The following is a 24,417-nucleotide window of genomic DNA, read 5'->3' on the forward strand; positions in this document are numbered from 1 at the left end:
ATAAATTAAGAAAAAAATTTGTTTATTTTAAATTACATTTAATAATATATATGTAATATATTTAAAATTTGAATCTTAGATTAATTTTTTATCTATTTATTTTGGTTAAATGTATTAAATCAACTTGTATAAAATTACTAAAAAATCACATAGATTAAAAATTATAACTAATCAATATTTATAAAATTTGTAGATATCTAAAAGAAACTAATGAAATTACGATTAACAACTTATTAATTTTTTAAAAAAGATGTAGAAAATTTTGAAAATATTAGTAATAAAAATTGTATAATTATAAAAATATAATTAAATAATGTATTTCGAAATTTATAATGCATATTTCAATATATTTATTTTAGTGATGATTTATAAATTATTACCATATTTTAAGAAGTTTAACAAAAATATAAATCAACATTAAATGTAATATATTAGTTATTGTCATATTCTATATAGTTTACCAAAAATATATGTCAGTAATAAATGTGATAATAACTCATATATTACATTTAATGTCAATTTATATTTTTGGAAATTTTTTTAGAATATGAGAATAACTTATAAATCATCATTAAAATAAATATATTCAAATATGGCGTTATAAATTTCAAAATATAATTTAATTATATATTTTTAAATTATACAATTTTATTACTAAAATTTTTAAAAATGTATACAATTTTTTTTAGAACGTTATAAAAATTTGATCATAAAATCATAATTTTCTTATATATCTACAAATTTTATAAATATTATTTAATTTTATTTTTTTGGTAATTATGCAACTTTTACAAATTTATTTAATATATTTAATTAAAATAACTAGATAGAAAAATCTATCTAAGATTATAATTTCAAATATATACATGCATAATCTTAAATATAATTTTTATGTTTAATTAAATAAAATTTATATTAAAATATTGATACAAAAAAAGAAAATTTACAATATTAATAAAATTTTATTATAAAATATAATTTATATTTATCTGTTAAAAAAATATTTTAAATTTTTTTACTGCATATGGTGCAAGAAAGATACCTAGTTTATTAGTAAACACGATGAATTAGTCCAAGGAGAAAAAAAAACCTTCTACCTTGGCTGACATATATATCACAAAAAAAAAAAATTTTTTGCTAACATATATCATAAAAAAGGTAGAAGTTGATTACGGTCATTGACATCGATTGATATGGCAATATTGTCGATAACAGCAATATTGATCTGGCCCGCTCCAGATCCACCACTACGTTGAAGAAGCCACCCACAGAGGTGTCCTACGGCCCCAATACGCCGGATTCCTCGAGAAAGAAACCAACTCCTAAACCCTCACCGCCGCTAGCTACTCGCGATCTACTATCTCACAGGTATTTGCTTTTTATAACTTCGTACCTACCATCCTAAGGCATTTGCATATATATATATATATATATATATCTTCTCACTTAACTCGTTGAAGTTGTTTATAATTATAAATTCGAGATTGCTTAGGGTTATTTCCAAATTTAAATCTAAAATCTGGCACTTCGCGTATTAATATTTAAACTGAAAATAATAGACTCACCAATATGAAATTTAAAGGGTTGACAAAAAAAAGACTCACCAATAAGATGTAACCACTAGAATTTAGTACGACCCTCAATTTAATAAAAACCCATTATCAACAAAAATAAAATAAAATAAAATCAATGATCTATTGTGCTATATATAGCTTATCATTCTTGTGCAAAGTGCAATATCTCAAAGCTAGTGAGAAAAATGAATACATCGGAAATACAAAACATGAAAGGGTTTCTTCGCTTCATTGTAGCCAAAGTCATCTTATTGGCTTTAGCATCTTCATTTGTATATTGTCACGACCTCCTCTTCAAGACTTCTGCATGTGTTGCCGTCGATGACGCTAATGGCGGTAATCAATCTACTATAATACTATATATATAGATCCTTAACATCGTACTATTTATGATATAATATTACTGTCTATATACTAATACTAATAATGCTGGTCGAGTTATTTAACAAAATATACATAGTAATATTATACTATATATCATCAGTAAGTAACCAACGAATACATAACATCAATATTACGATATAATTAATTATTTTCATCTTTTTATTCTCAGTTTTCGTGAATGGAAAATTCTGCAAAGACCCAAAATACGTGAAAGCCGAGGAGTTTTTCACTTCCGGACTAAACATCGCGGGAAACACCATAAACCGTGTCGGCTCCAACGTTACCAACGTCAACGTCGACAAGATCCCTGGACTCAACACTCTTGGAGTTTCTCTTGTCCGTATTGACTTTGCCCCAGGGGGTCAAAAGAGGAATGATACATTTTCAAGTGAACGTTGGGAAGACGAACGCGGTTGCGTTTGCTGGTCTAGGAAGCCAGAACCTCGGTACAATCACAATCGCGGAAGCTGTTTTTGGTTCGAAGCCTTTGATCATGCCGGAGATTTTAGCGTTTCAGCTGGATGTCAACATGGTTAGATATCTCGAAGCAAGGTTTTCTTCTAACCATGGTGGTCATTATTAATAAGTTTAAAGAAAATGACTGAAAATGTATTGGAATATGAACAAATGATAATGATGATGTGGTTTGTAATATAATGTGTGAAAGCTAAAATAAAAACAATAAGCCGGTGAAGATGTTTCATTTACATGCAGCTTGATTCTCCCCAGTATATGACTATATCTATACAATCAGTTTTATTGGTTCCATTTATTCTTATAGAATACACGCGACATGGCCATATCAACATCGATGTAGTCAAAGGTTCAAAGTTCAAACCAGAAGAAATGGAGATTGGACTAGTCCAGCCCAGGCCCATCATTATTATTTTTATGTGTCACGTTAGCTCTAAGTTTGTTAACTTGCTCTAAGTTTGTTAACTTGTTTACTAAATGTTTTGGTAGAAACACCTTATATTATAAAAACTATTATTTATCTAGAAAATATCATTAAAACTATAAATTAATAATGTTCAACTAATTACAAAATAGACTATTAAAATATAATTAGATTCACAGTTTTTAATAAAGTAAAATTTATTTAGATAATTGAAAACATCTTATATATTGGAATATCAAAATCCAGTAAAACATCCTGGTTTTAGGAATCGAGAGAGTATCATCCTTAAACATGAATTAATTGTAGAAAAGATTGTGAACTGATGATTGTTCGTTGACGACAGCAAAACATGTGAATTAATTGCTGGTTGATAAGAAGCAAGATAGGTGTGATGAGTGATGACCCACTGTGAATTCTTGATTGTACAATTTTTTTGTTTGTGTCAAGAGTTAGTTGTAACTTTTCCGCCAAGATTACTAGTACTTATTTATAACAATTATTACTGTTTCATAATGAGTAATCTAACTATTTTTTTTTTGTTAGAAACATTATGAAAGAGTGAATAAAGCTCATATACAAGAAACTAGCTATAACAAAAAAAAAATCATTGAATTGTGGTGGAAGGGAATAAAATTAGGGAAATTGCACCCTATAATCATAAAAAAAAACACAAACCCACTATCTAACCAAAAACACTTTCTCTCTCCTTATTTCTCTTCCTATCTCTCTCTAACCTCTCACTAAAAATCTAATTACTCTTTTTTTTTGGTTATTTGGCAAATAAGCCCATAAAATTATTCCCAAAAGATTTGCTTTAACAAAAAAAAACTTTAAATTAATCTTATGGTTTGGACTTTGGACATCTCAGACTGTATTAGGGTGATAAAATAATAAATAAACATTCCTTAATCTCTCCGCGTTTCCTTCTTCTTCTTCTTCTTCTTCTTCGCGTCGACTGCTTTATTCACTTGAGACAAACAAATTTGAATTCCACAACATCCTCAAAGTTTCCTCCTTTCCTCTTCCCGATCAGGTCTAGCGTAAAACCCAGATCACAAAAATCCCAGAAAAAAAAACTATACGTAGATCTCAAAGTTTCGATCTTTCTCCTTAACCCATCTCTCTCGCTTTCTAATTGCGTCTACGACTCTTGTAAAGGTACGCCCTTTTTGATTGCGTTTCAATCACTCTCAGATTCAACAACAACCCACTTAAGCTCAAAGTCTAATCCTTGTTAATTTATTGTTTCCTCTCTTTAAAGCTCCGATCTTTGATCTTTCTTAGCTCTTGTTTGAAGTTTGCTTTACTAAAGTGTCTCTCTTTTTGCAGAATGGCGGCGGATATGCTACCTATCTACCTAATTATATTGGCGTTTCTATGCACAGGCGGAGCCATTGCTCTGGCCTTGTTCCATATCTACAAGCACCTCTTGAACTACACGGAACCCATTTATCAGAGATACATCGTTCGCATTGTCTTCATGGTCCCTGTCTACGCCTTGATGTCCTTCTTGGCTCTCGTCTTGCCCAAAAGCTCCATTTATTTCAACTCCATCCGAGAAGTGTGAGTGCTTTTGTGCTTTGGTTTCAACAATTGCAGACCTCATAGGTTTATGTTTCTGTGGCAGTTACGAAGCGTGGGTGATTTATAACTTTCTTTCCTTGTGCTTGGCATGGGTTGGAGGACCAGGTTCAGTTGTTATAAGTTTAACTGGCCGTTCTTTGAAGCCTTCATGGCATCTCATGACTTGTTGCTTCCCACCTCTACCCCTAGACGGGTTAGTTTATATGACCATCTCCTTAGCTAATACTCCTATGTGTTTAGCTTATACCTGGTTATTGTATAATGTGTAGGCGTTTTATTCGACGGTGCAAGCAAGGTTGTTTACAGTTTGTAATCCTAAAGCCAATCCTAGTTGCTGTCACACTTGTGCTTTACGCAAAGGGGAAGTACAAGGATGGAAATTTTAATCCTAACCAATCCTATCTCTATCTTACCATCATCTACACGATCTCATACACAGTAGCTTTGTATGCGCTGGTTCTCTTTTATGTGGCTTGTAAAGATCTCCTGAAGCCGTTCAATCCAGTCCCCAAGTTTGTGATTATTAAGTCTGTTGTCTTTCTTACATATTGGCAGGTAATAAATAATGTCTCTTTTTTTGCATTATCTTCAACAATTTTATTAACACATTTTGGACATTTTTTGTGTTCCAGGGTGTTTTGGTTTTCCTTTTTGCTAAATCTGGATTTATAAGGGATGAAGAAGAAGCAGCGCTGTTTCAAAATTTTATAATATGTGTGGAGATGCTTATTGCTGCAGCTGCACATTTCTATGCATTTCCTTATAAGGAGTATGAAGGTGCCAATGTTGGAGGAGCTCATAGTTTCTCAGCAAGTCTAGCACATGCTGTTCAGCTAAATGATTTCTACCATGATACTGTTCACCAGGTAAACTGATTATTCGTTGTAAAAGAAAACATTGGAATGGTTAGAAGTAGGCATGGGGGTTAGGTTAGCTTGGGTTATTTGGTTCGGGTAGTTTGGTTTTCAGTTAGTTCGGTTCAATATAAATCTTACCAAATTAATCCGAAATAAAGTTTGTTTTGGTATTGGGTTAGTTTGGTTTTTGAATATCCTACAGAAGTATTGATTCGTTTAGATTTTGGTTTAATTTTGTTAGAATTTTATAAATTTGGTTAAATTCTGTTCGAAATTTGGTTAGTTCGGTTAGTTTAGTTCAAGTTTTTGGTATGGTTTGGTTATAATTTTTAAAGAAGAAATTCGATTTTTTAAAAGAAAACTACCAAATAAAACCAAACTAACCGAAATTTTGGTTTGTTTCGGTTTAAAATCACATGGCTAGTTAAAACTGTGTGTTGATGATGAGTTTGATTTCTTACAGTTTGCCCCTGCGTATCACGATTACGTGCTCTACAACCATAATGATGGTGGTGAGGAAGGGACGACGAAGTACCGAGTACGAACATTTGTGCCAACCGGTCAGGAAATGGATGCTGTAAGAAAGAACAAACACATGTTTGGAAACAAGATAGAGGGTGTTTCACCCTCCAGTCACTCGTCCTCGGGAACAAGCACACCGAAAACTTCAGGTGCAACTTCTGATGCTGCACGCCCTGAGACCATGAAATCTTCGTTGTTGGTGGATGCCTCGGACTCTGCTTCCACAATGTATGACATGTCCCTCATGGACATTGATATATCTAGCTACCCAAGTAAAGTACCTTCTGCAAATCCAAGTGGAGGAGGAGCTAGATAGTGAGGAGGAAGATGATGACGTAGGATCCACCATTTAACAGTAACAAGAGTGTTAGATTCAGGAGTCTCTCAAGTGTGTTGTTAAAACTGGAAAATATTAATTGGAGATTGAGATATAACTTGTTGTTCTGATGAGTCTTCCACTGGTCACAGCTTAGTTCTTGTTTGTTGCTTGGTTCACTATTTTTTTGGTTTGTAGATATAAAATGATTACACAATCTCAAAAGTTGTGAAACATTTGGTGTGCAATTAGAAAGAGTTAGATAATGTTTTGAGTTTGTATGGAGTTAGGCCATCTCTTTTTATGTTCCTTTCAGACCGCAGAATAATATTATCAACTCTTTTGTTTGTGTTATAATTATGATAACATTGTATTGATTCTTCCTTGGACCTAAACTTTTTGTTCTTTTTAGCATATGCTTATACAAAAACAATTAAGTAAATTTTAAATATGGATACACCAAGACCCCAGCAAATACACAATATACCAAAATACATTTTATGTTGAAAGTGTCAATATCATTTTGTCACTCCAGTCTTTTTTAACTCTGCAAAGTCGTAATTCAGATTGTTTTAAGTAAATAGTTTGATGAATATACATATTTTTATACTTCTTCATTTTATATTTTTTTTTTTTGTTTTATATTAATTGTTGTTTTAGAATTTAAAATTTATTTCATTTTCCATGTTTTTTATTCTTTTAATGAATTTATTTGATTTTTTTTGTTTAAATAATGAATTCATTTGATTATTTTCTGGTTTTACATCTATTCTTTTAACTCGTTAATTAATATTATTAAATAAAACAGTATATTAATTGTATGAGTCTGTATTATTGATGACAAAAAAAACAGTATATTAATTAGGATAAAACAAAAAATGAGATGATTTTTTCAGATTTGTGTGAAGAACCTAAAACCATATATAAAATGAAACTGAGTGAGTATATTTTTTTGTTTTGCCAAAAGCAGAACGTGAACTTTTATCTTTTTATTGAATTTATACTAGTTGGGAAGTTAGATTAAAGTCCCACCTACATAAGTGTATTTGATTTGACGAGTGACTTTGTTTATTTCAGCCCCCAAAAAAAGCGGAGCCGACATTAAAAGCATAGTATAAATACGTCAAAAGTTGTAGAAAGCCAAAACCAAAAGACATTTAAAGCAACAACGTGAAGCACTTGAAACGAGCATTTGACATATATCCATACGAAAACGTTATCAAGTATTTTGCGACGGCGTTTTCGGCGGCGGCTGAGTGTTTTAGTGTTTACAAGTTAACCAAACTAAACCTCTCCATCTACCCTTTTATATTCCCCACACACAAGAAACTTAATATCTCAAGATGAGCAGAAAAAACGTCAGCGGCAGCGTTGGCGTTTGGCAGAGCAATAACGGCTACTATGGATATGGCTATGGAGGAGGATACATGGAGAAGAGACAGCTGTTCCTCAAGAGCTACCAGTTCTCTAGAAAACAAAGCTTAACGGAGAAGATTAAGAGGTCTGTGAGGAGAGTGGTGAAGAAAGTTGTCTGGATGAGGTTGAAATCCGCTCGGAGGATGAAACGCGTCGTTTGGTCGCGTCTCAAAATGGCGTTCTTCTACCGCCGTAGACGCTTCTTTCGTCTCCTTCACCCGAACAAACCCTCCTCTTATTACTGCTTCTACTAAGTCTCTTCTCTTCTCTCACTCCGTTTCTTTGTTTTGTGTGTGCATAGTTCGCTGCTTGCTTAAAAGTTTAATTATGTTGTTAATTCACTAAATGATCTTGTTATGGATGCTGGTTAGGCTTGTGTTTAACTTTATTGTGATAAAATCTTCGATATTATTTCTTAGTTTCTGGAAAAGGGGTTATCAAGATTTTGTTTTTAGCTTTGAAAGAGACTTTCGGACACGAAAGATCATGCAGACAGGAAGCGTTAAGTCAGCGTCGATTCTGTTTCATCATGCTCGTGAATATATTTTTTATTATTAGTCCACATAACGTAAGCGAGTCAGGTTCCCCTTTTCTCGTCTCTTTCCCAACAAGTCAGTGAAACGTTATCGTAAGCGAGTCCTTGTCTCACCAATTTTTCATCATTTTTTAAAATAACCCTATATTGGGCCTGATATGGGCCTAAATGTGGATTCACAAAACGTAAGCGAGTCAGATTCTGAAAATTTTGAGCATGAATTAAGGCGGAAGAAACACATGACATGGTTAGTTCTAAACGCAGCTGATAGTTCAGCCTATATAACCTTTTTGTTGAGACATGATTTGCCTCTACACACACGAATCTACTGCATCAATACATAACACCTAGAGACTGCTGCAGCAAGGTGGGTTAAACAAGATTGGCAATGCATTCCATTATTTGTTTCAAAATGTCCAAAGATACATAGACTTCAGATATAGATTATTAGAAGTCTAGTTGAAACTGGTCTTGTTGTAATCAATGGGCCAAAAATATACGAGTATCTACAACAATTAAAATAAAATGTACAAGTTTTCTTTGCTTTTGCTTAGTAATTTACAGATTTTATGTTCATTATTTGTATTAACATTATTGTATTAATGTGTATGGTCTGAAACCTATGTTCATTTCTTTTGGAATTTTCCCTTAATATTCTGAATCTCATTTGTTCCAAGCGAGAACGCCTTGGCAAGCAAGTCATCAGGAATGGGAGGGTTAGCACCAAACAGAGACGGTCCAACACTCTGAGTCCCAGGGTTCTGACTATCGAAAGCAGCGATCACGGAGGCAGGAGTTTTGTTAGGGTTCTGCTGGAAATGGAGGAGAGCTCTCGGGAATGCAAAGACGTCTCCTTTTTTGACGTGTTTGGAGATGAGTTTTCCAGAGGTGGTCAAGAAGCCGACGAAGAGACTTCCTTCGAGGACGAATATGGCCTCGGAAGCTCGGGGATGAAGATGAGGCGGGTTGAGTCCGCCTGGTGCGTAGTCGATACGAGACATGGAGGTACCCATCATGTTGAGGCCAGGGATTTTCTCAACGTTGCCTGCTGTGACGGCTGAGCCCATTGAGGTGTTGCTGGTGTCTGCAGCATTGGCTAAGCCCATGTAGTAGAAGTCCTCTGGTGTTACTTGTGATGGGTCTTTGCATGGGTATCCGTTGACTTTTGAACCTAATAAGAACGTTAAAAAGTCAACGACATAAATATTGAAATATTTTAGTAAATAAATGTTAGCTCAAGAGATAGATAGAGAGATGTGATACCCTTGAGATCAGCAACACACAAATCTTGAAGCATGTTTGTTTCTGCGAAGGCCGAGTGGGCGGCTAGAAGCATGATGGTAACAAGAAGATGAGTCATGGAAACTGCCATTGTTGGTGTTGATGAATTTGAGAACGTCCTTTGACCTTGTTTCTCAATTTATATATCTATGTTGAGAAGATCTAACCAATGGAAAAACCTATGAAGAAGAGATAAACATGGATGGGCCGTAGGCTTGTTGATTTTAAATTGTTTGCCATAATTAGGTTAGGTGTATCGTTGGTTAATATTTGGTGATTAAAAGAAAATTTGTTTGTTGGAGACATCGATTAGCCTATGGTTATAGAATGACACACACCATAAACACACATCGTACTCTAATTAATAATCACCAAACTCGAAATGATTAAAAGAAAGGACAATGATTTTGGTTGTTTATTGGTTCTAGTTCTAGAACTCAAGTGGTTTTTTTGGTTCAATTAAATACAAACCGCTCCTTCTGTTTTGAGAACCCAACCGGAAGGCATAGTTCTGTTTCTACTTTCTACCCAAATGAAATAAAAAACCACAAATCGGCTAGAAGTGAACCAAAATCGAATTTCTCTATCCATGCATTTGCATGATCATAATATATAATATAAAGATTAGTTGGGTGAAGTGAGTACAGATGATAATAGAATGTGAACTAAACAAATTCATAAAATGCAGGAATATTTAACAAACTCGCTCTTCAATAATGTCACAAGTAGAGTCCTATATAAAATGATGGCTGAATACCAAACTTAGCAAATCCCCAAAAAAACTCTATTTAATTATTCAGAATTTATTTGTTTCAAAAAAAATTATTCAGAATTTATGTAATAAACATGCCTCTAAGCACGTAAATATTCTACTCTCTTATTATTTAATTATCAATATACTGACCAAAGACGACCTCAACTGCTTCACCATTATTCCAATGATCTGTCATCTCTTGTCTTCACATGGTTTTAATAACCTTCTTCTCTTATTTCTCCATCCTCCAATATCCTACTGATAATCCATTTCTCTTTCTTGGCTTAACCCATCATGACTGTTAAGGTATACATCACATCCTAGTACATTTTTTTCTCTCAAAATGATTCCATTTATGTTGTGTGTTTTCTATTTGGTTTTGAGCAGAAAGTTGAGATCAAGGTGGATATAAACTGTGGTAAATGCAATAGCGCAATTTTGGAAGCAGTCACGGAGATAGAAGGTAATCATAAAAACAAACAAGTCTTAAAGTAATATGTTCATTAACATTTTTTTTTTGATAAAATATGTTCATTAACATATCCTACTTTTACTAAAACGTGAGTTTTGAATCTGTGATGCAGGTGTGAATCATATTTCACTAGATGAGGGGAAGAGCGTACTCACCGTGGTGGGGACAATGGATCCGGTCTGCGTTGCATCACGTCTTAGGAAGATTAAACAGAAACCTGTAATCATCAGCGTCGGACCACCACCTAAACCTCCTGAACCGCCAAAGCCTCCAGTAGTGCCTGAGCCACCAAAGCCTCCTCCACCAGCACCTGAACCACCAAAGCATGTATGCAAATGCAAGCCTATGTCTCCTTACCCACCTCCTTACTGCGCCAGATGCGATCTTGTGTCTGTTACTACCTATGAAAGTGGAAGCGGCTGCACCATTGTTTGAGTCGTGTATTTCTTGCATTAGTCACCGCTACTTTTACCATATATATAATATAGTCTTCATGTCAAGTCCTGTAATCTATATGTTAACCAGGACTACTTTCTTATATTAGTATGCTTTGTTTAAATCATATATGTATGTTGTTGTTGTTTCTCCCTCATCTGTTCCTAACTAGTAGCTCCTTTCATGTCTCATAAACACTAAATCAATATGAATTTTTCATAAGCATGTGAAACATAAGATTCATAGACCTTTCCTGATCTTCAAACTGGAGCACACTACCTGAGGCTCACACTTGTTTGTCTGCGTCTTTTTCACATGATTCATGCAGGCCCATTAACTTTGTTGAGCCCATTTTAGTTTTGAGTAAATCCATAATATCGTCGTACATTTGAAAGATTGGGGTTCTCCAAATAGTAGTAGACTGAAGGGACCAGTATACAAAACAAAATAAGAAATAGAAACAAGTGGACGACCGCAGCGAAAGATCAACATGTGGTGATGTGCATGCGACCATGACCGCAGTTTCTGGTTCTCCCACGCATCTTTGTTCTTTTATCTTGTTTTTGTTGCATCTCTTTAATGCGATAATATAAACAAACTTTTAGGCCTCTGTTATAGTTTATTATGCATAGTCGTTTTCAGGGTAAGACTAATACGAAATCCATCAACATGAGCTATATAACTAACCATGAAGATGAACCAACTTAAATGAGTAAAACCCTTCTTTTTTTTCTCTTACAAAAATCGTTAAATTCAATCATAGCAAGTATATCCGCTTGTTAGGTGTTGAGTGCTTACGCCATGGCGTCCAGTCCGGTTGGTTCAGGTATGAACCCTCGAGTCTATTCACTCAACTATGCGCTTAATTCAGCTGAGATTGCGAGCGTGAGGAGATCATCAAGATCCAGCTACTCTGTTAATGGCATAAGATAAACCGGCAACCAAGGAAACTTGGTGAACGCCACCCTCGAATGCTTTATATCAACGGTTGAGAACGGGGATTGATAGTCTAAGGATAACTGAACTATTTAGCGGATTGCGCCGGTTTAGAAGTGGTCGAGCGAAGCTAAAGATGTTTAGTTAGATGTAGATCATTTTTGTTCAAATCATGTTTGTAATCAAAGTTTGAATTTTTCGTATTAGGTTTTGATGTTTAGTTTAATTTTCGTAATCCGCTACTAGTTGTCTTTGTAATTTCTGTCACAAACTTGAAAACTTGGTATAATATTTAACATTTTACCAAAAAAAAAAAAAAAAGTATATCCTGTTTAAATTGGATGAGATCAATCCAAGCATATAGATGGTGTCTTAGACCTTACATAACATGATAAGTCTTTGACCTTACATTACATAACATGATAAGTCTTTGACCTTACATTACATAACATGATAACAATCATCACTCGTAACTATCTAATAAGTGTGTTTGCATCACTCAAAGATGACTTTCCCTAACTTCCCACTACATAACCAACACTTGTTTCTTCACCACATGCTTCTGCCCAAAGTAGAAAATCGAGTTCATAATTCAAGGGGTTCGTTATGCAAACCATGACGTCAACGTTACGCAAACCATGACCGTGAATGTATTAGACCTTACATAACACAAAGTTTTCAATAATTATATGACTACAAAATAAGTCACTTTTGCTAATAAGAGATAGCTATTCTTTCCTTATCAGATTAATACATCACCCACTTGGTATGATTGATATATAACGAGAAACGTAGAGATAGAAACGTCAGGCTACTAGAGCCAATAGAAATCAAAATCCTAAATGGACCCATCTTCTCCTCCATGTGCTATATTATCAAGCACATCAAAACTAATTACATCTGTTTTTGTCGTTACTATTTGATGCTGAGCGTTTCAAGTGTGAACTAAGATCCATGTAACATAAAAGATGGTCTCTGTCTTTGTCATGTAATAAGAGACTGAATTAATATTTTTTTTTAAAAGGAAATTCAAAAATAAACGTGAATCCAGCCATGAAACCTTTTTCATATAAAAATAAACTCAGAAAAGCTTATTCCTTTTCTACAAAGATCGGTTCTTTTTATTATTACACTTACGTGTTTGGCTTTAAAGTTTGTTCCTTTCTTCTCCATCTCTCACTCCCAGGGATCTGTTTCTTTGCTTTCACTCTTCTCTTCTAGTAAGAGAGTGAGAGACAATGAACAAGCTTCTGCTGTTGGTAGGCTTTGTTGTAGTGCTAGGAACTACTCAAGCAAATGAGTATTTAGATTTCAATGTGACAGAGATAGACCGCATTGAGGAGCTAGAGTTTGGATTCTCCAAGTACAGCTCAAATTTGAACCCTTTATTAGTTGGTCTCACTCTCATCAGAGGAGCTGATTCTGGAGCTGGTACTCTCTCTCTCTGCTTCTGTCTTTAAATCTCTCTATTTATTTACTTTTTATGAGTTTATCTTCATTTATTCACTTCAACTAAACATTCTTCTCAGCTTATATCTCTGTTGTTAGATTTTAACTTTGTCTTTACGTTTTACTACTATGTATTATTCTTCACGGTTCCTCTAATTGTTTGTTTTCCTGTTTTATTGCTTAGAAAAATGTAATTTATATGTTATTGTTTTTAATTTAGAGCTTAGCAGCAGTGTATATATTATGTTGTGATGTGTTTACTAGGAAAAATCAAACATTAGTTTAATCTGGATATTTTTTCTATTTGGTTGTGGTTTTTTACCACAGTTTGTTTGGATGGAACATTGCCTGGATACCACTTGCACCGTGGACATGGATCCGGAGCTAACAGCTGGCTAATTCAATTGGAGGTTTAGTGAATCTTTGTTGTCTATTGAAAGCTATTGTTTTAATAGTATAGATTGTTAATGTTTATTATGATAAATAGGGAGGAGGATGGTGCAACAACGTCAGGACCTGTGTATACAGGAAGAAGACTCGACGTGGTTCATCTAACTACATGGAGAAGCAGCTTCAGTTTACAGGAATACTGAGTGATAAAGCTCAAGAGAATCCTGGTTTAGTCTCTCATCAGTCTTTGTTCATGTGTGATGTGACCAGTGTTAGTAATGTAATAATGTAATGTGCTTTGTCTCTTTTTGCAGACTTCTTTAACTGGAATAGAGTTAAGCTTCGTTACTGTGATGGCGCTTCTTTCAGTGGAGATGGTCAGAATCAGGCTGCACAGCTTCAGTTTAGAGGAGAGCGTATCTGGAGAGCAGCCATAGCTGATCTGAAAGCCAAAGGAATGCGATACGCCAACCAGGTTTTGACACTTGCCTTCTCTCAGGATCCAAGGCAAGAGCTGTTTTTATTTTATTTTACTGAACTGTTTTATATATTCTGTTAAAGGCACTTCTCTCTGGATGTTCTGCTGGTGGTTTAGCAGCAATTTTACGCTGTGATGAGTTTAGGAACTTGTTCCCTGGTTCCACCAAGGTCAAGTGCTTGAGTGATGCTGGCTTGTTCTTGGACACGTTAGTTTAACTTCCCCTCCCAAACTCAAACGCTGTTCCTTTGCCCTTGACTCAGTAAACTGTTATTGACTAGTTTTTTTATGTTAATTATAGAGCTGATGTTTCTGGTGGCCGCACAATCAGAAACTTATACAACGGTGTAGTAAATTTTCAGGTGTGTAGCTTCTTTTTACTTTTAACATTTGAAGAGCATAAGCAAACTTCTTGACACATTCTTGGACTTAACCATAATATGCAGAGTGTGAAGAACAACCTGCCTCGTATGTGCACAAACCATCTAGACCCAACCTCGGTAATCTTTGTTCTATATCTCTCGTCCTGATGCTGTTGGGACCATTGGAAGTGTTGTATTTATTAACTAATCTTTTTTTTCTGTACAGTGTTTCTTCCCACAGAATCTGATCAGTCAGATGAAAACTCCACTTTTTATTGTCAATGCAGCATATGATACATGGCAGGTAATGTTCTCTTTTGACATTTAACTATTGTGTATTGGTGGTTAGGCTCACTCACAGAACAAGTGTTTACAATGTCTTTTTATAATCAGATTCAAAGCAGCATAGCTCCAACATCAGCTGACCCTAGAGGCTTTTGGCATGACTGTAGACTAAACCATGCAAAATGCACACCTTCACAAATCCGGTTCTTGCAAGGATTCAGGGATCAGATGCTGAGAGTAGTGAAGGGCTTCTCAATGTCTAGACATAATGGTTTGTTCATAAACTCATGTTTCGCTCACTGCCAAACCGAGAGGCAGGACACTTGGTTCGCTGATGATTCTCCTGTCATAAGAAAAAAGGTTAGTAGTAAGCTCAAATTTTATCCCAACACAAACAGAAGCAAAAGGCTGTTATTGACTTTGTATAATGGCATCATGCAGGCTGTGGCTATAGCTGTGGGAGATTGGTATTTTGATAGAGCAGAAGTGAAGTTAATTGATTGTCCTTACCCTTGTGACAAGAGCTGCCACAACTTGGTGTTCAGATGATTTATCTACTTGATTCTTCCTCATATACATACTTAGAAAGCTTAGCTTCTCTCAAATGGAGAAGCTTACTATTTTACCAATGACTCATTGGAAGAAAATGTATGATTAATTTGGAAAAACCATAATAAACTCCAAAAAAAATACATAAGTTGGCTCATAAGAGTTCAAAATGTAATCACAGAGCAATGATTCTTCTTTCCTTTGTTTTTTTCTCCTCTACTTGCCACTACAAGTAGTTGATAAATGTCAACATATTGGTCCCACACAAAGAATTTGATTTCACAAGTATCCAAGAAATGCAGGTAATGGATAAGAATAAAAAAAGCAATAAAATAGTAAAAAGGGATAAAAGAAAGTGAAAAAAAGAAGAATATTACAGAGTGGTGTTGATGATATACTTTGACACCCTGGTATTAGGGTGAGTGACAGCTATCTAGTGTTCCCCACTTTGTATGTGTTTTTTTTCCTTTCCACCTAATCATTTCCTTTTTAAGTTCTCTCTCAGTCAAAACTAACTTCTTCAACAACAACTCTGCTAAATAAAAATCTCAACAAGTTTTGTGAGGCTGAACCCTGTCCATTACTTTTTTTTTGTTCTTGAATCTTCTTATCATGGCTTCTGATTCTCAAACCGCAACTGCAACTACATCTGAAAAGGTCAGATATTCTCCCTATGTTCCATAGAATCTTATTACATATGTTTGTATGTTACTTATGCTTTTAAGCTCCATAAATAGATTTTCTGTATCATGTTTTGGTTCTAGTAAGAATCAATATATATGTTTTGTACCTGAAATTAGGAGCGTTAAGTTAGAATAAATAAAAACTTGTTTTGTAATGTTCAACATGGTTTTAACCCTCTTGTTCTGTAAGAATCTGGAGAATTCTTGAGCAATAATTAGAAGGAATTTTTTTTAATAAAAAAAGTTGTAGATTATTATAGAACATGGATGTTATCAGAAACCATCTTTGTCTGTCGTTTTCTAGAAAACTATTCTGACACTATTACATATGATTAAAATTCCAAAATAGTTAGTTAGTGGTTTTTCTAAGAAGAGAATAATAAAGAGGGGTTTTACTATTATCTGATGCAGCCAGTGGAGAACAAGGTGGACGAGGAGGCTAAGTTGATGGAGAAAGAGATTGTTTTGGAGGATAAACCGGTTTCAGATTCAAGCCTGGCTGTTACTAAGGAGGAGAACATCAGTCAAACTCCTGCTGCAGACGTAAAGGAGGTTGCAGCAGTTGTGAAAGAAGAGGAATCTACGGAGAAGGTGACAGATGAAAATGGTGAGAAGAAGGTAGCTGAACAAGTGGAAGTTAAAGAACCAATTCTTGTGAAAGAGAGTGTTGAAGAAGTTAAGGTTGAAGCTGGTGATGCAGAGAAAGGAAAAGATGAAAAGGGTGAGGAGAAGATAGCTGAAGAAGTGGAGCTTAAGGAGCCAACCCTTGTGAAAGAGAGTGTTGAAGAAGTTAAGGTTGAAGCTGGTGATGCAGAGAAAGAAGAAGGGAAAGGAAAAGTTGAAAATGGTGAGGAGAAGGTAGCTGAAGAAGTGGAAGTTAAAGAACCAGCCCTTGTGAAAGAGAGTGTTGAAGAAGTTAAGGTCGAAGCTGGTGATGCAGAGAAAGAGGAAGGGAAAGGAAAAGATGAAGATGGTGAGGAGAAGGTAGCTGTACAAGTGGAGCTTAAGGAACCAGTACTTTTGAAAGAGAGTGTTGAAGAAGTTAAGGTTGAAGCTCTTGATGTGGAGAAAGCAGAAGAGAAGGGAACCGTTGAATGTGTAGCTGAAGAAGACAACAAAGATAAGGAGGAGAGCAAGGTGCTTGATGTTTCTGAATCAGCCGGAGGCAAACAAGTTGATGTTGTTCAACTTGTTAGAGAAGTACCTGAAGAGACTGTAGAAGACAAGATCAAAGACGTTGAGGTTCTTGAAGTAGAGCCAAAGATAGAAGCTTCTGAAAAAGTTGAAGTAGTGAAAACAACGGAAACAACACCTGAAACAACAGAACAAGCTAAGGATGAGCTTGTGGGAAAGCTGGAGGATACCATTGTTGTTGAGACCAAAGACTCCAAGGATGAACAGACTTCTGAATCTGGTTCTATTATAAACCAAGATTCAGACACTGCCCCCAAAAAGGAGACAGATGGAGACGCTTCTTCTCCTGCTGATGTCACTGAGAAGGCCATCACCGAAGAGAAGCATGTAGTGGAAGAACCATCAAAGGATGAACCAGAGAACGTAAGTGAAACAAAAGATGTCGCCACTAAAGTAGCTACAGAAGAAGAAAACATCAAGAAGGACACTGAAGATGTCAAGAGTGAAGAGACTTTGAAAGAAACTGAAGGAAACAAACAAGAGGAATCAGTCAAGGAGAAAGTACCAGAGGCTGTAGAAACAGCACCACCTGTTGTTAAAGAGATCGAAGAGCCAGAAGTCACAACCAAAGAAGAAGTTGTTGTCAAGCAAAAAAGTTCAAACAGCATCATGTCAAAGGTGAAGAAGTCTCTTGTTAAGGCAAAGAAAGCAATCATTGGTAAATCTCCAAGCTCTAAGACTATCTCAACTCAAGAAGCCAAAGAAGACATCAAAGCCAAGTGATTAAAGTAAAGAGTCATGGACTCCTTTAAAGTCTTTTCAGGTATTTTTAATTTATTTTGTTGGTTTTTTGCTTCTTTGTGCTGGGGAAAAAGAACAGAACATTCTTTTTATTTTGTGTGGTTATAACTTATATGTCTGTAAACCTACAAAGATTTGGCTTTGTTGTTATGGATGTGTGTTTGAGAAATTTAACATTATTGTATTCATCACTAGGGTCGGCCCGCCCTACGGGCGGGATATACTTTACTTGTAATTAAGATTATTATTTTTATATGATTTGTAGTTTGTGTTTTAGGTTTACATTTTCAAGAAATGTATATGAGATATTTTCTTAATTTAAAATCACCCAAAAAACAATTTTTTACTATTAGCATAATTTTACTCTCTCTCTCTCTATGGGCGTGTTAGTAACCAAAAATACATAAATATATCGGTTAAAGAGTATTTTAAAATGTTTAGCTTACTTAAAATTTAAGGTGATATTAACTTTTATTGTGTATGTTTTGTTATTTTTTTATAGATCATGATCATCTTAATATTAAAATGTTCATGAATACATAATAGTTTTACATATTTTCTTTGTTTATTTTCCTGTAATTATGATAATTTTGATAATAAGTAAAATAATTTTTAATACAAAAATCTTAGATTATATTTTTTCTTATGAATAATGTTTCATTTGACATCAACCTAAAATAATATTTTAGCACATAATTAATAATATAATATCAAAGACATATATTTGAAACTAAATACATTTTTTGTGTATTACTTTTTGGTTTTACCACTAAAGTTTCACCACTCATATTTTTACAATCTAATTTACGTTTTAATTTTAAAAATAAATACATTTATTATACTCTAAACCATTACAAAACCAAAATCTAAAACAACACTCATTTAAATACAGAGAAAGTAAGTACAATTTAATGTCATGATATTGTGTTATGTTTTTTTGAACAAAATATTGTGTTACGTAATAGTATGAAAATGTTTGATATATTCTGGTGTTGTTGTTGAATAGTCAGAGAGTGTGTCGTAAGTTTTTTTTTTAAATGTATTTGGCTGAGTTTGCGAATTTACATTTGTGAGTGTAAACTTCGTGAACAAATTCAAGGGAATCTGTAAACATGGGTCTCTCAAAATGTTTTATCTTTGCCTGAAGTTGATGAAAGCAAAACTATGATTACCTATAACCCTGGGCATTCGGTTATCGCTTCGTTAAAAGAATGATTGAGAGTGCTTCATTTTATAGTTGATATTTACAAAATATTTGCTAGTGTTACCATCACAGGAAAAATAAAAAAGAAACCAATAGTTATCACTACAAATTTTCAAGAGAACCTGGAAAATGAACAACAAAGAAAATGAAAAACAGAGTGAGAGTGAACATCCTTAGCTGAAAGGTGCACTGAAGCAGAATTAGAGCTCCAGCATAGACGACATAGGCAGATTGGAGAGAAGCTCGTCTTTCATTGATCGATCAATTATCCTGAAACCACCTCCGGAGAAGAATAAGTTTGTCTGAAAATCCTGCAGTTACGTTCTCTCCACATATTATACGTGATGACTTGCAGTAGCAGCTTGAAGATGTTTGCACTGTCCGGTGATGAGGGTCCACCAAGTCTAACGGGACGATGTCTAGCTGGTTCCCTGTGAATCTGTTCCGTAATCCAACCGCGAAAGAACAGTGGAAGATGAGATATTGATGAGATTATGTGCCGTCCGTACATAGAACACAACTTGCCAGGACCGTCAAACACTAAGACAACAGCCTATCTCTAAGTGGAAGTCTAGATGACATAGCTGTCCAATTGATAAAAGAACAGCTTGGGGTTTCTTGCTTGAACCAAACCGTAGTATGCCAAGAAACAACAGGTGCAGGTTGTCTAAACCGTTACCATGCCACTTTGGAGAAGAATCTGTTCAAGAAATTTCTAGCAGGACCTCGCCACAAATACACATCATCGCATAAGAATCTGATGTAGTTTCTGCATTCAGAAAATGTACGGGAGGAAAGTACAATTTCCAAGATGTGTTGCTCTTGTAACAGTCCATTCCACTGTATGCAAAATTGCATTGATTCCGCAGGACCCAAGAGATTCCCATTGGCCCTAACTCAGTCCAGCTATCGTAACAGAAGGAAGCTGTTCGACCATTACCAATTCTGCACCTTAAGAACTCGTGTAGTGACTGTTTGAGCTGAAACACTCCTCCTACAATATCCTCGTTATCGTCCTGCATTTATTTGATATATAAGCTTTGTTAGAACTTACATAACCATAACAAATGAATAGAGACAGCTTCGTTTTTAAACATTTATATGATTTTAGAAACTTAATGGAAGATACTGACCTTGAAGAAGTTAGAGAGGAATTCTTTCTTTTCTTTTTTTTCTCTCTTCACCATATCCAGTTCACGTCTGAGGACTTGCATAAAATGTATATACGAACGGAAAAAACTATAGTAAACATGGTAATACTCGGTTTCCAAAATGTATATATTAGATTCACCTTCTCCTGACTGACACTGTCTTCTCCATCGTAACAGTCGACGTCTTTTAGCATCTACACCAAAGATTTGTGTTAAAGGAATTAGAGTTTGACAAATGATTTGACACACACAGAAACACATATCATTGCCTAAGAAAACAAACCTGCAAATATGCTTGAACATCATGGAGATCACATCCTCTCGTTTGATGTACTTTGTAAACTCATCGGGCTCCTAAATTAGTAGTTGATGAGCACTTTACCAGCTGGTGCGTCTTAGAAGAAAAGCTGTTATGAAAGTTCTCTTTCAGAGAATAAAAAAATAGATCTAATGGCAGCTTTGTAAATTTGGCATAAAATGTTAGTAAGACAGAGATTGCTTGTTTACCGGTGTTACCTCTCGTCCTAGGAGCATGTCCACACCCCACTTGTTGCCTTTCTTGACATTGCGTGCCACCCAGAATCTCACACTAAGCAGAAGTTGTGAGGTTGCCATGGATGGAGATGGTGCTTAACAGAGAAAGTATATTTGATTTGATTGAGGTGATGCTGTTCATCACAGATTTATGCTTTGAACGTAATGACGGTGAAGTCGATTGAATGCGATAGAGTGAGTGGGAGAATTACGTAATTGGCTTTTAATGTGGCGAGTGAATGATAGATGCAGCTGTTACGCGGAAGTGTCTGGAGTCGGTGTAATCTGAACCGACGAACCGATGCTGACGGCTGCCTTGCAACTCCTAAATCAAAGGGAAGGAACCCTAAGAAGTATGAGCCATTGTTGAGATATCTTGGACTCTTCGTGGTCAGTCGCTGCAGGCCGGGAGAGATGATATGCAAATCTTCAATCGTGCAATTAGGGCAAGGGGGAGAATCCCATCCATCCGGGTCGGATACATGTTCCAAATTCAGACCCCCAATACGTAACAAACGAAAAGCCCATTTCGTTTTGTGTCTTAACAAAACGCCGAGTTTCATTAATAGGTGACACGTGGCAGCTTCTGGATGTGTGAATTTCTGACCTGTCTGCCTATGTGGCTTCACCAGGAGAGAATCAACTCTTTTTTATATAATTAGACTAGGGATTAACCCGGGCTACGCCCGGGATTTTTATTTTTTTCTAATTTAAGTTGTTAAATTATTTATATTTAGGTTATGATATATATTTTTTATAAATCTTAAGATGCATGTCATAATTAAAATTTATTTTAAATTTTAACACGTTCAATTAACATATTTTTACTATTTAAATATTTTTTTTGTAATTTTGTTGGCTATCTAATTATCATATTTAGCAAAACTATCTGTTGAGTGTTGGAATAAATGTTTTAGATATTTAATTAAACTGCAGAGTATTTTCGGATCGATCACATGCTCAACAACCGATCGATCCGTAAAAAGATGGTCGATCTCCTTGGCCAGGTAAGTACAATTTTAGCAAAAATATCTTTGATTTTCAAATATTAAGTATATAAGTATTCTTTTGGATATTCTCTTTTTGAATTGTATTTTTTGATTAAATTATTGTATTATAATGTTTATGTAAATATTTTTTTGTGATGTTTGAATTTGTTTTGTTCGTATACTTAACCTAGATGATATTGATGTTTAACAATTTATTATTTTCTAGAAATAAAAAATAATGATATATCAAAACGTATCTAATACTTGTTAAATGATACTATAATGTAAATTACATCCATTATTTGAAAATAACCATTTGTTGTTTTTATTTTTTTTTAAATCAGAAATTATTTTTATTTAAAAACATTATTCATATATAATATAATAGTTTAAGTTTGGAAGATTAATATATATATATATGAATTATGTGTATGTTTTAAAAAATAATTTAAGATGTTATATATTGAGTAACTGAATAAAATCTGAATTTCTTATCTTGAAAATCAAATAATTATATTTTTGTCTTCATGTTATACTCATCAATCCATCATTGATATTTATAACTCAGTATGCTTAAAAAAAACTTAGTTTGAAGTAATAAATGAATTTAATAAATTAAATTCATCACCTATAATGTTCTGTAAACTATATTTGAAAACTCTCTACAATTATATTTTAAGCATAATTACTATTATTTAATTTAAGTTATTTTAAGCATAATATATGCTAAATCAACTTAAATTATATTTACAATAGGACCATCCTAAACCGGTTAATAAACCAAAAACAATACTAAACCAACATGAACTAATACCTGATTCGGCGAGGAAGGAAGTGTTCCGTGATAAACGCTTGAATGGATATTAACTGTAATGGTTTGATCATGAAAGAGTTAGTATGAATATTAACAATAAAATTATGGATTAGATTAATTTAAATTTGTAAGAATACCTTTGAGTCTATGAAAAACAATTCAATTCCCATGAATAAGTTTGCCCTTTGGAAGTTGCGGGGTTCCCAACAATGAATCCACCTAATAAAAAGTTCGTTCTTATAAAAAATCTCCTTCAAGGTCATTAAAAGTTTTTGGGACGGCAAGAGTTAATGGTGGAACCATTTTTTTGCTCGAGTGCTTTGAAGCTTTCCTTGATAGTGTGAGGTTGATGTTGATGGTATAATGAGTTTTATAGGGACTTTCTTGATGTAAAACTATACTTTTTTTTAATGTGGTATTTCCATTTTTATATAATTTATTACCATTTTAAGATAGATGTACATTTTAAGAGAGATGTTTAAATCTTAATATACTTTTTCCATTTTTTAAAATGTTTATTTCCATTTCTTATTTTTTTTACGTAATATCTATATTTTATATTTTAAAATAGATATTTAAATCTTAATGTACTTTTTCCATTTTTTTAAATTGTGTATTTCCTTATATTATATATTTTACATTTTAAGATAGATGATTAATGCTTAGTGAACTTTTTCCATTTTTTAAATTTTGTTGTGTATTTACTTATTATTATATATATAATTCATATATTATATATTTACATTATTTACTTATTATTTACTTATTATTTATTTTCCTGTATATGTATTTCTATTTCTTGTACTTTTTATTTACTTAATATCTCTATTTTACATTTTAATATAGATGTTTAAATCTTAATGTACGTTTTTCATTTTTTTTTAATTGTATATTTTCATTTGTTATACTTTCTATTTACGTAATATCTATATTTTAAATTTTAAGATATATTTTTAAAACTTAATGTAATTTTCCATTTTTTTAATTGGGTATTTACTTATATTATATATTTACTAATTTTTTTTATATTGTGTATTTCTATTTCTTATACTTTCTATTTACTAATAATTTTATATTTTAAGATAGATTTACATTTTAATATAGATGTTTAAATACTAATGTACTTTGTCCATTTTTTAAATTGTGTATTTCCTTTTCTTATACTTTCTATTTGCGTAATATCTATATTTTACATTTTAAGATGGATGCTTAAATCTTAATATACTTTTTCCATTGTTTTTAAGTTGTGTATTTCTTTTTCTTATACTTTCTATTTACTTAATATCTATATTTTGCATTTTAAGATAGATGTTTAATATTTAATATACTCTTTCCATTTTTTATAAATTGTGCATTTACTTATTATTGTATATATAATTTGTATATTTATAATATTTACTTATTATTTATTTTTCTATATATTGAGTATTTCTCTTTCTTATACTTTATATTTAGTTAATTTATATATTTTATATTTTAAGATAGATGGTTAAATCTTAATGTATTTTTCCATTTTTAGTGTAAAGCGGCAATGTTTAATAGAAGAACTTGGACAAATAGTCAAATAGTTATATTTATGTTTTTTTTCTTTTTTATATAATGGTAATGTTACATTATGGAGATAAGCCGT

General features: G+C 33.5%; 7 protein-coding genes and 1 long non-coding RNA gene across 12 annotated transcripts; 6 read left to right on the forward strand and 2 right to left on the reverse strand.

The window, feature by feature from the left end:
* Positions 1-1,783: 1,783 nt before the first annotated feature.
* On the forward strand, positions 1,784-3,480 carry LOC103854795 (germin-like protein subfamily 1 member 7). The gene is given in 3 exon segments (XM_009131760.3): positions 1,784-1,910; positions 2,128-2,326; positions 2,328-3,480. Coding segments are annotated over 3 exon segments (540 nt in total). The 3' UTR covers positions 2,542-3,480.
* Positions 3,481-3,766: 286 nt separating this feature from the next.
* On the forward strand, positions 3,767-6,410 carry LOC103854437 (transmembrane protein 184A). Its single transcript, XM_009131370.3, has 6 exons — positions 3,767-4,014; positions 4,186-4,419; positions 4,484-4,633; positions 4,710-4,995; positions 5,073-5,306; positions 5,761-6,410. The coding sequence occupies exons 2-6, from the start codon at positions 4,187-4,189 to the stop codon at positions 6,133-6,135; spliced, it is 1,278 nt and encodes a 425-aa protein (XP_009129618.1). The 5' UTR covers positions 3,767-4,014; position 4,186; the 3' UTR covers positions 6,136-6,410.
* Positions 6,411-6,764: 354 nt separating this feature from the next.
* Positions 6,765-7,992, forward strand: LOC103854435. The gene has a single exon (XM_009131369.3). It carries the CDS (start codon positions 7,479-7,481, stop codon positions 7,803-7,805), a length of 327 nt encoding a protein of 108 aa, XP_009129617.1. The 5' UTR covers positions 6,765-7,478; the 3' UTR covers positions 7,806-7,992.
* A 464-nt stretch (positions 7,993-8,456) lies between these two features.
* LOC103854434 (germin-like protein subfamily 2 member 3) lies at positions 8,457-9,688 on the reverse strand. The gene is made up of 2 exons (XM_009131368.3): positions 9,350-9,688; positions 8,457-9,257 (listed from the first exon to the last, which is right to left on the reverse strand). Exons 1-2 carry the CDS (start codon positions 9,456-9,458, stop codon positions 8,713-8,715), a joined length of 654 nt encoding a protein of 217 aa, XP_009129616.2. The 5' UTR covers positions 9,459-9,688; the 3' UTR covers positions 8,457-8,712.
* A 490-nt stretch (positions 9,689-10,178) lies between these two features.
* Positions 10,179-11,253, forward strand: LOC103854433 (heavy metal-associated isoprenylated plant protein 43). The gene is made up of 3 exons (XM_009131367.3): positions 10,179-10,427; positions 10,509-10,584; positions 10,706-11,253. Exons 1-3 carry the CDS (start codon positions 10,416-10,418, stop codon positions 11,026-11,028), a joined length of 411 nt encoding a protein of 136 aa, XP_009129615.1. The 5' UTR covers positions 10,179-10,415; the 3' UTR covers positions 11,029-11,253.
* Positions 11,254-13,014: 1,761 nt separating this feature from the next.
* On the forward strand, positions 13,015-15,685 carry LOC103854430 (pectin acetylesterase 12). The gene is made up of 10 exons (XM_009131364.3): positions 13,015-13,395; positions 13,741-13,823; positions 13,901-14,030; positions 14,118-14,278; positions 14,365-14,489; positions 14,583-14,643; positions 14,728-14,781; positions 14,870-14,947; positions 15,037-15,288; positions 15,370-15,685. Exons 1-10 carry the CDS (start codon positions 13,203-13,205, stop codon positions 15,475-15,477), a joined length of 1,245 nt encoding a protein of 414 aa, XP_009129612.2. The 5' UTR covers positions 13,015-13,202; the 3' UTR covers positions 15,478-15,685.
* A 165-nt stretch (positions 15,686-15,850) lies between these two features.
* On the forward strand, positions 15,851-18,286 carry LOC103854432 (probable serine/threonine-protein kinase kinX). 2 transcript variants are annotated; one of them, XM_009131366.3, is made up of 3 exons: positions 15,851-16,134; positions 16,572-16,851; positions 17,092-18,286. In XM_009131366.3, exons 1-3 carry the CDS (start codon positions 16,090-16,092, stop codon positions 18,075-18,077), a joined length of 1,311 nt encoding a protein of 436 aa, XP_009129614.1. In that variant the 5' UTR covers positions 15,851-16,089; the 3' UTR covers positions 18,078-18,286. The 2 variants fall into 2 exon arrangements, with proteins under 2 accessions (XP_009129614.1, XP_009129613.1); XM_009131365.3 differs by having other exon boundaries at positions 15,857-16,134; positions 16,572-18,286.
* A 1,001-nt stretch (positions 18,287-19,287) lies between these two features.
* On the reverse strand, positions 19,288-21,732 carry LOC103854429. 4 transcript variants are annotated; one of them, XR_001957548.2, is made up of 4 exons: positions 20,967-21,732; positions 20,734-20,873; positions 20,433-20,644; positions 19,288-20,315 (listed from the first exon to the last, which is right to left on the reverse strand). It is a non-coding gene; the product is annotated as an uncharacterized LOC103854429 (long non-coding RNA). The 4 variants fall into 4 exon arrangements; XR_001957549.2 differs by having other exon boundaries at positions 20,734-20,857; positions 20,967-21,729; XR_630540.3 differs by having other exon boundaries at positions 20,958-21,724.
* Between the last annotated feature and the right edge of the window lie 2,685 nt (positions 21,733-24,417).

This window comes from Brassica rapa, chromosome A05 (genome assembly GCF_000309985.2).
Source record: "Brassica rapa cultivar Chiifu-401-42 chromosome A05, CAAS_Brap_v3.01, whole genome shotgun sequence".
Lineage (NCBI taxonomy): Eukaryota > Viridiplantae > Streptophyta > Magnoliopsida > Brassicales > Brassicaceae > Brassica > Brassica rapa.

What these genes read in the sequence shown, in the direction of transcription:
- LOC103854432 (XM_009131365.3), top strand. Translation starts at nt 16,090, where the DNA reads ATGGCTTCTGATTCTCAAACCGCAACTGCAACTACATCTGAAAAG. An exon ending in CTGCAACTACATCTGAAAAG is followed by an intron (nt 16,135 to 16,571) that starts GTCAGATATTCT and finishes TATCTGATGCAG; the next exon opens with CCAGTGGAGAACAAGGTGGA.
- LOC103854435 (XM_009131369.3), top strand. Translation starts at nt 7,479, where the DNA reads ATGAGCAGAAAAAACGTCAGCGGCAGCGTTGGCGTTTGGCAGAGCAAT.
- LOC103854433 (XM_009131367.3), top strand. An exon ending in AGCAGTCACGGAGATAGAAG is followed by an intron (nt 10,585 to 10,705) that starts GTAATCATAAAA and finishes TCTGTGATGCAG; the next exon opens with GTGTGAATCATATTTCACTA.
- LOC103854434 (XM_009131368.3), bottom strand. Translation starts at nt 9,458, where the DNA reads ATGGCAGTTTCCATGACTCATCTTCTTGTTACCATCATGCTTCTAGCC. An exon ending in GTGTGTTGCTGATCTCAAGG is followed by an intron (nt 9,258 to 9,349) that starts GTATCACATCTC and finishes CGTTCTTATTAG; the next exon opens with GTTCAAAAGTCAACGGATAC.
- LOC103854430 (XM_009131364.3), top strand. Translation starts at nt 13,203, where the DNA reads ATGAACAAGCTTCTGCTGTTGGTAGGCTTTGTTGTAGTGCTAGGAACT. An exon ending in GAATGCGATACGCCAACCAG is followed by an intron (nt 14,279 to 14,364) that starts GTTTTGACACTT and finishes ATTCTGTTAAAG; the next exon opens with GCACTTCTCTCTGGATGTTC. An exon ending in ACCATCTAGACCCAACCTCG is followed by an intron (nt 14,782 to 14,869) that starts GTAATCTTTGTT and finishes TTTTCTGTACAG; the next exon opens with TGTTTCTTCCCACAGAATCT.
- LOC103854437 (XM_009131370.3), top strand. Translation starts at nt 4,187, where the DNA reads ATGGCGGCGGATATGCTACCTATCTACCTAATTATATTGGCGTTTCTA. An exon ending in CCACCTCTACCCCTAGACGG is followed by an intron (nt 4,634 to 4,709) that starts GTTAGTTTATAT and finishes TATAATGTGTAG; the next exon opens with GCGTTTTATTCGACGGTGCA. An exon ending in ACCATGATACTGTTCACCAG is followed by an intron (nt 5,307 to 5,760) that starts GTAAACTGATTA and finishes GATTTCTTACAG; the next exon opens with TTTGCCCCTGCGTATCACGA.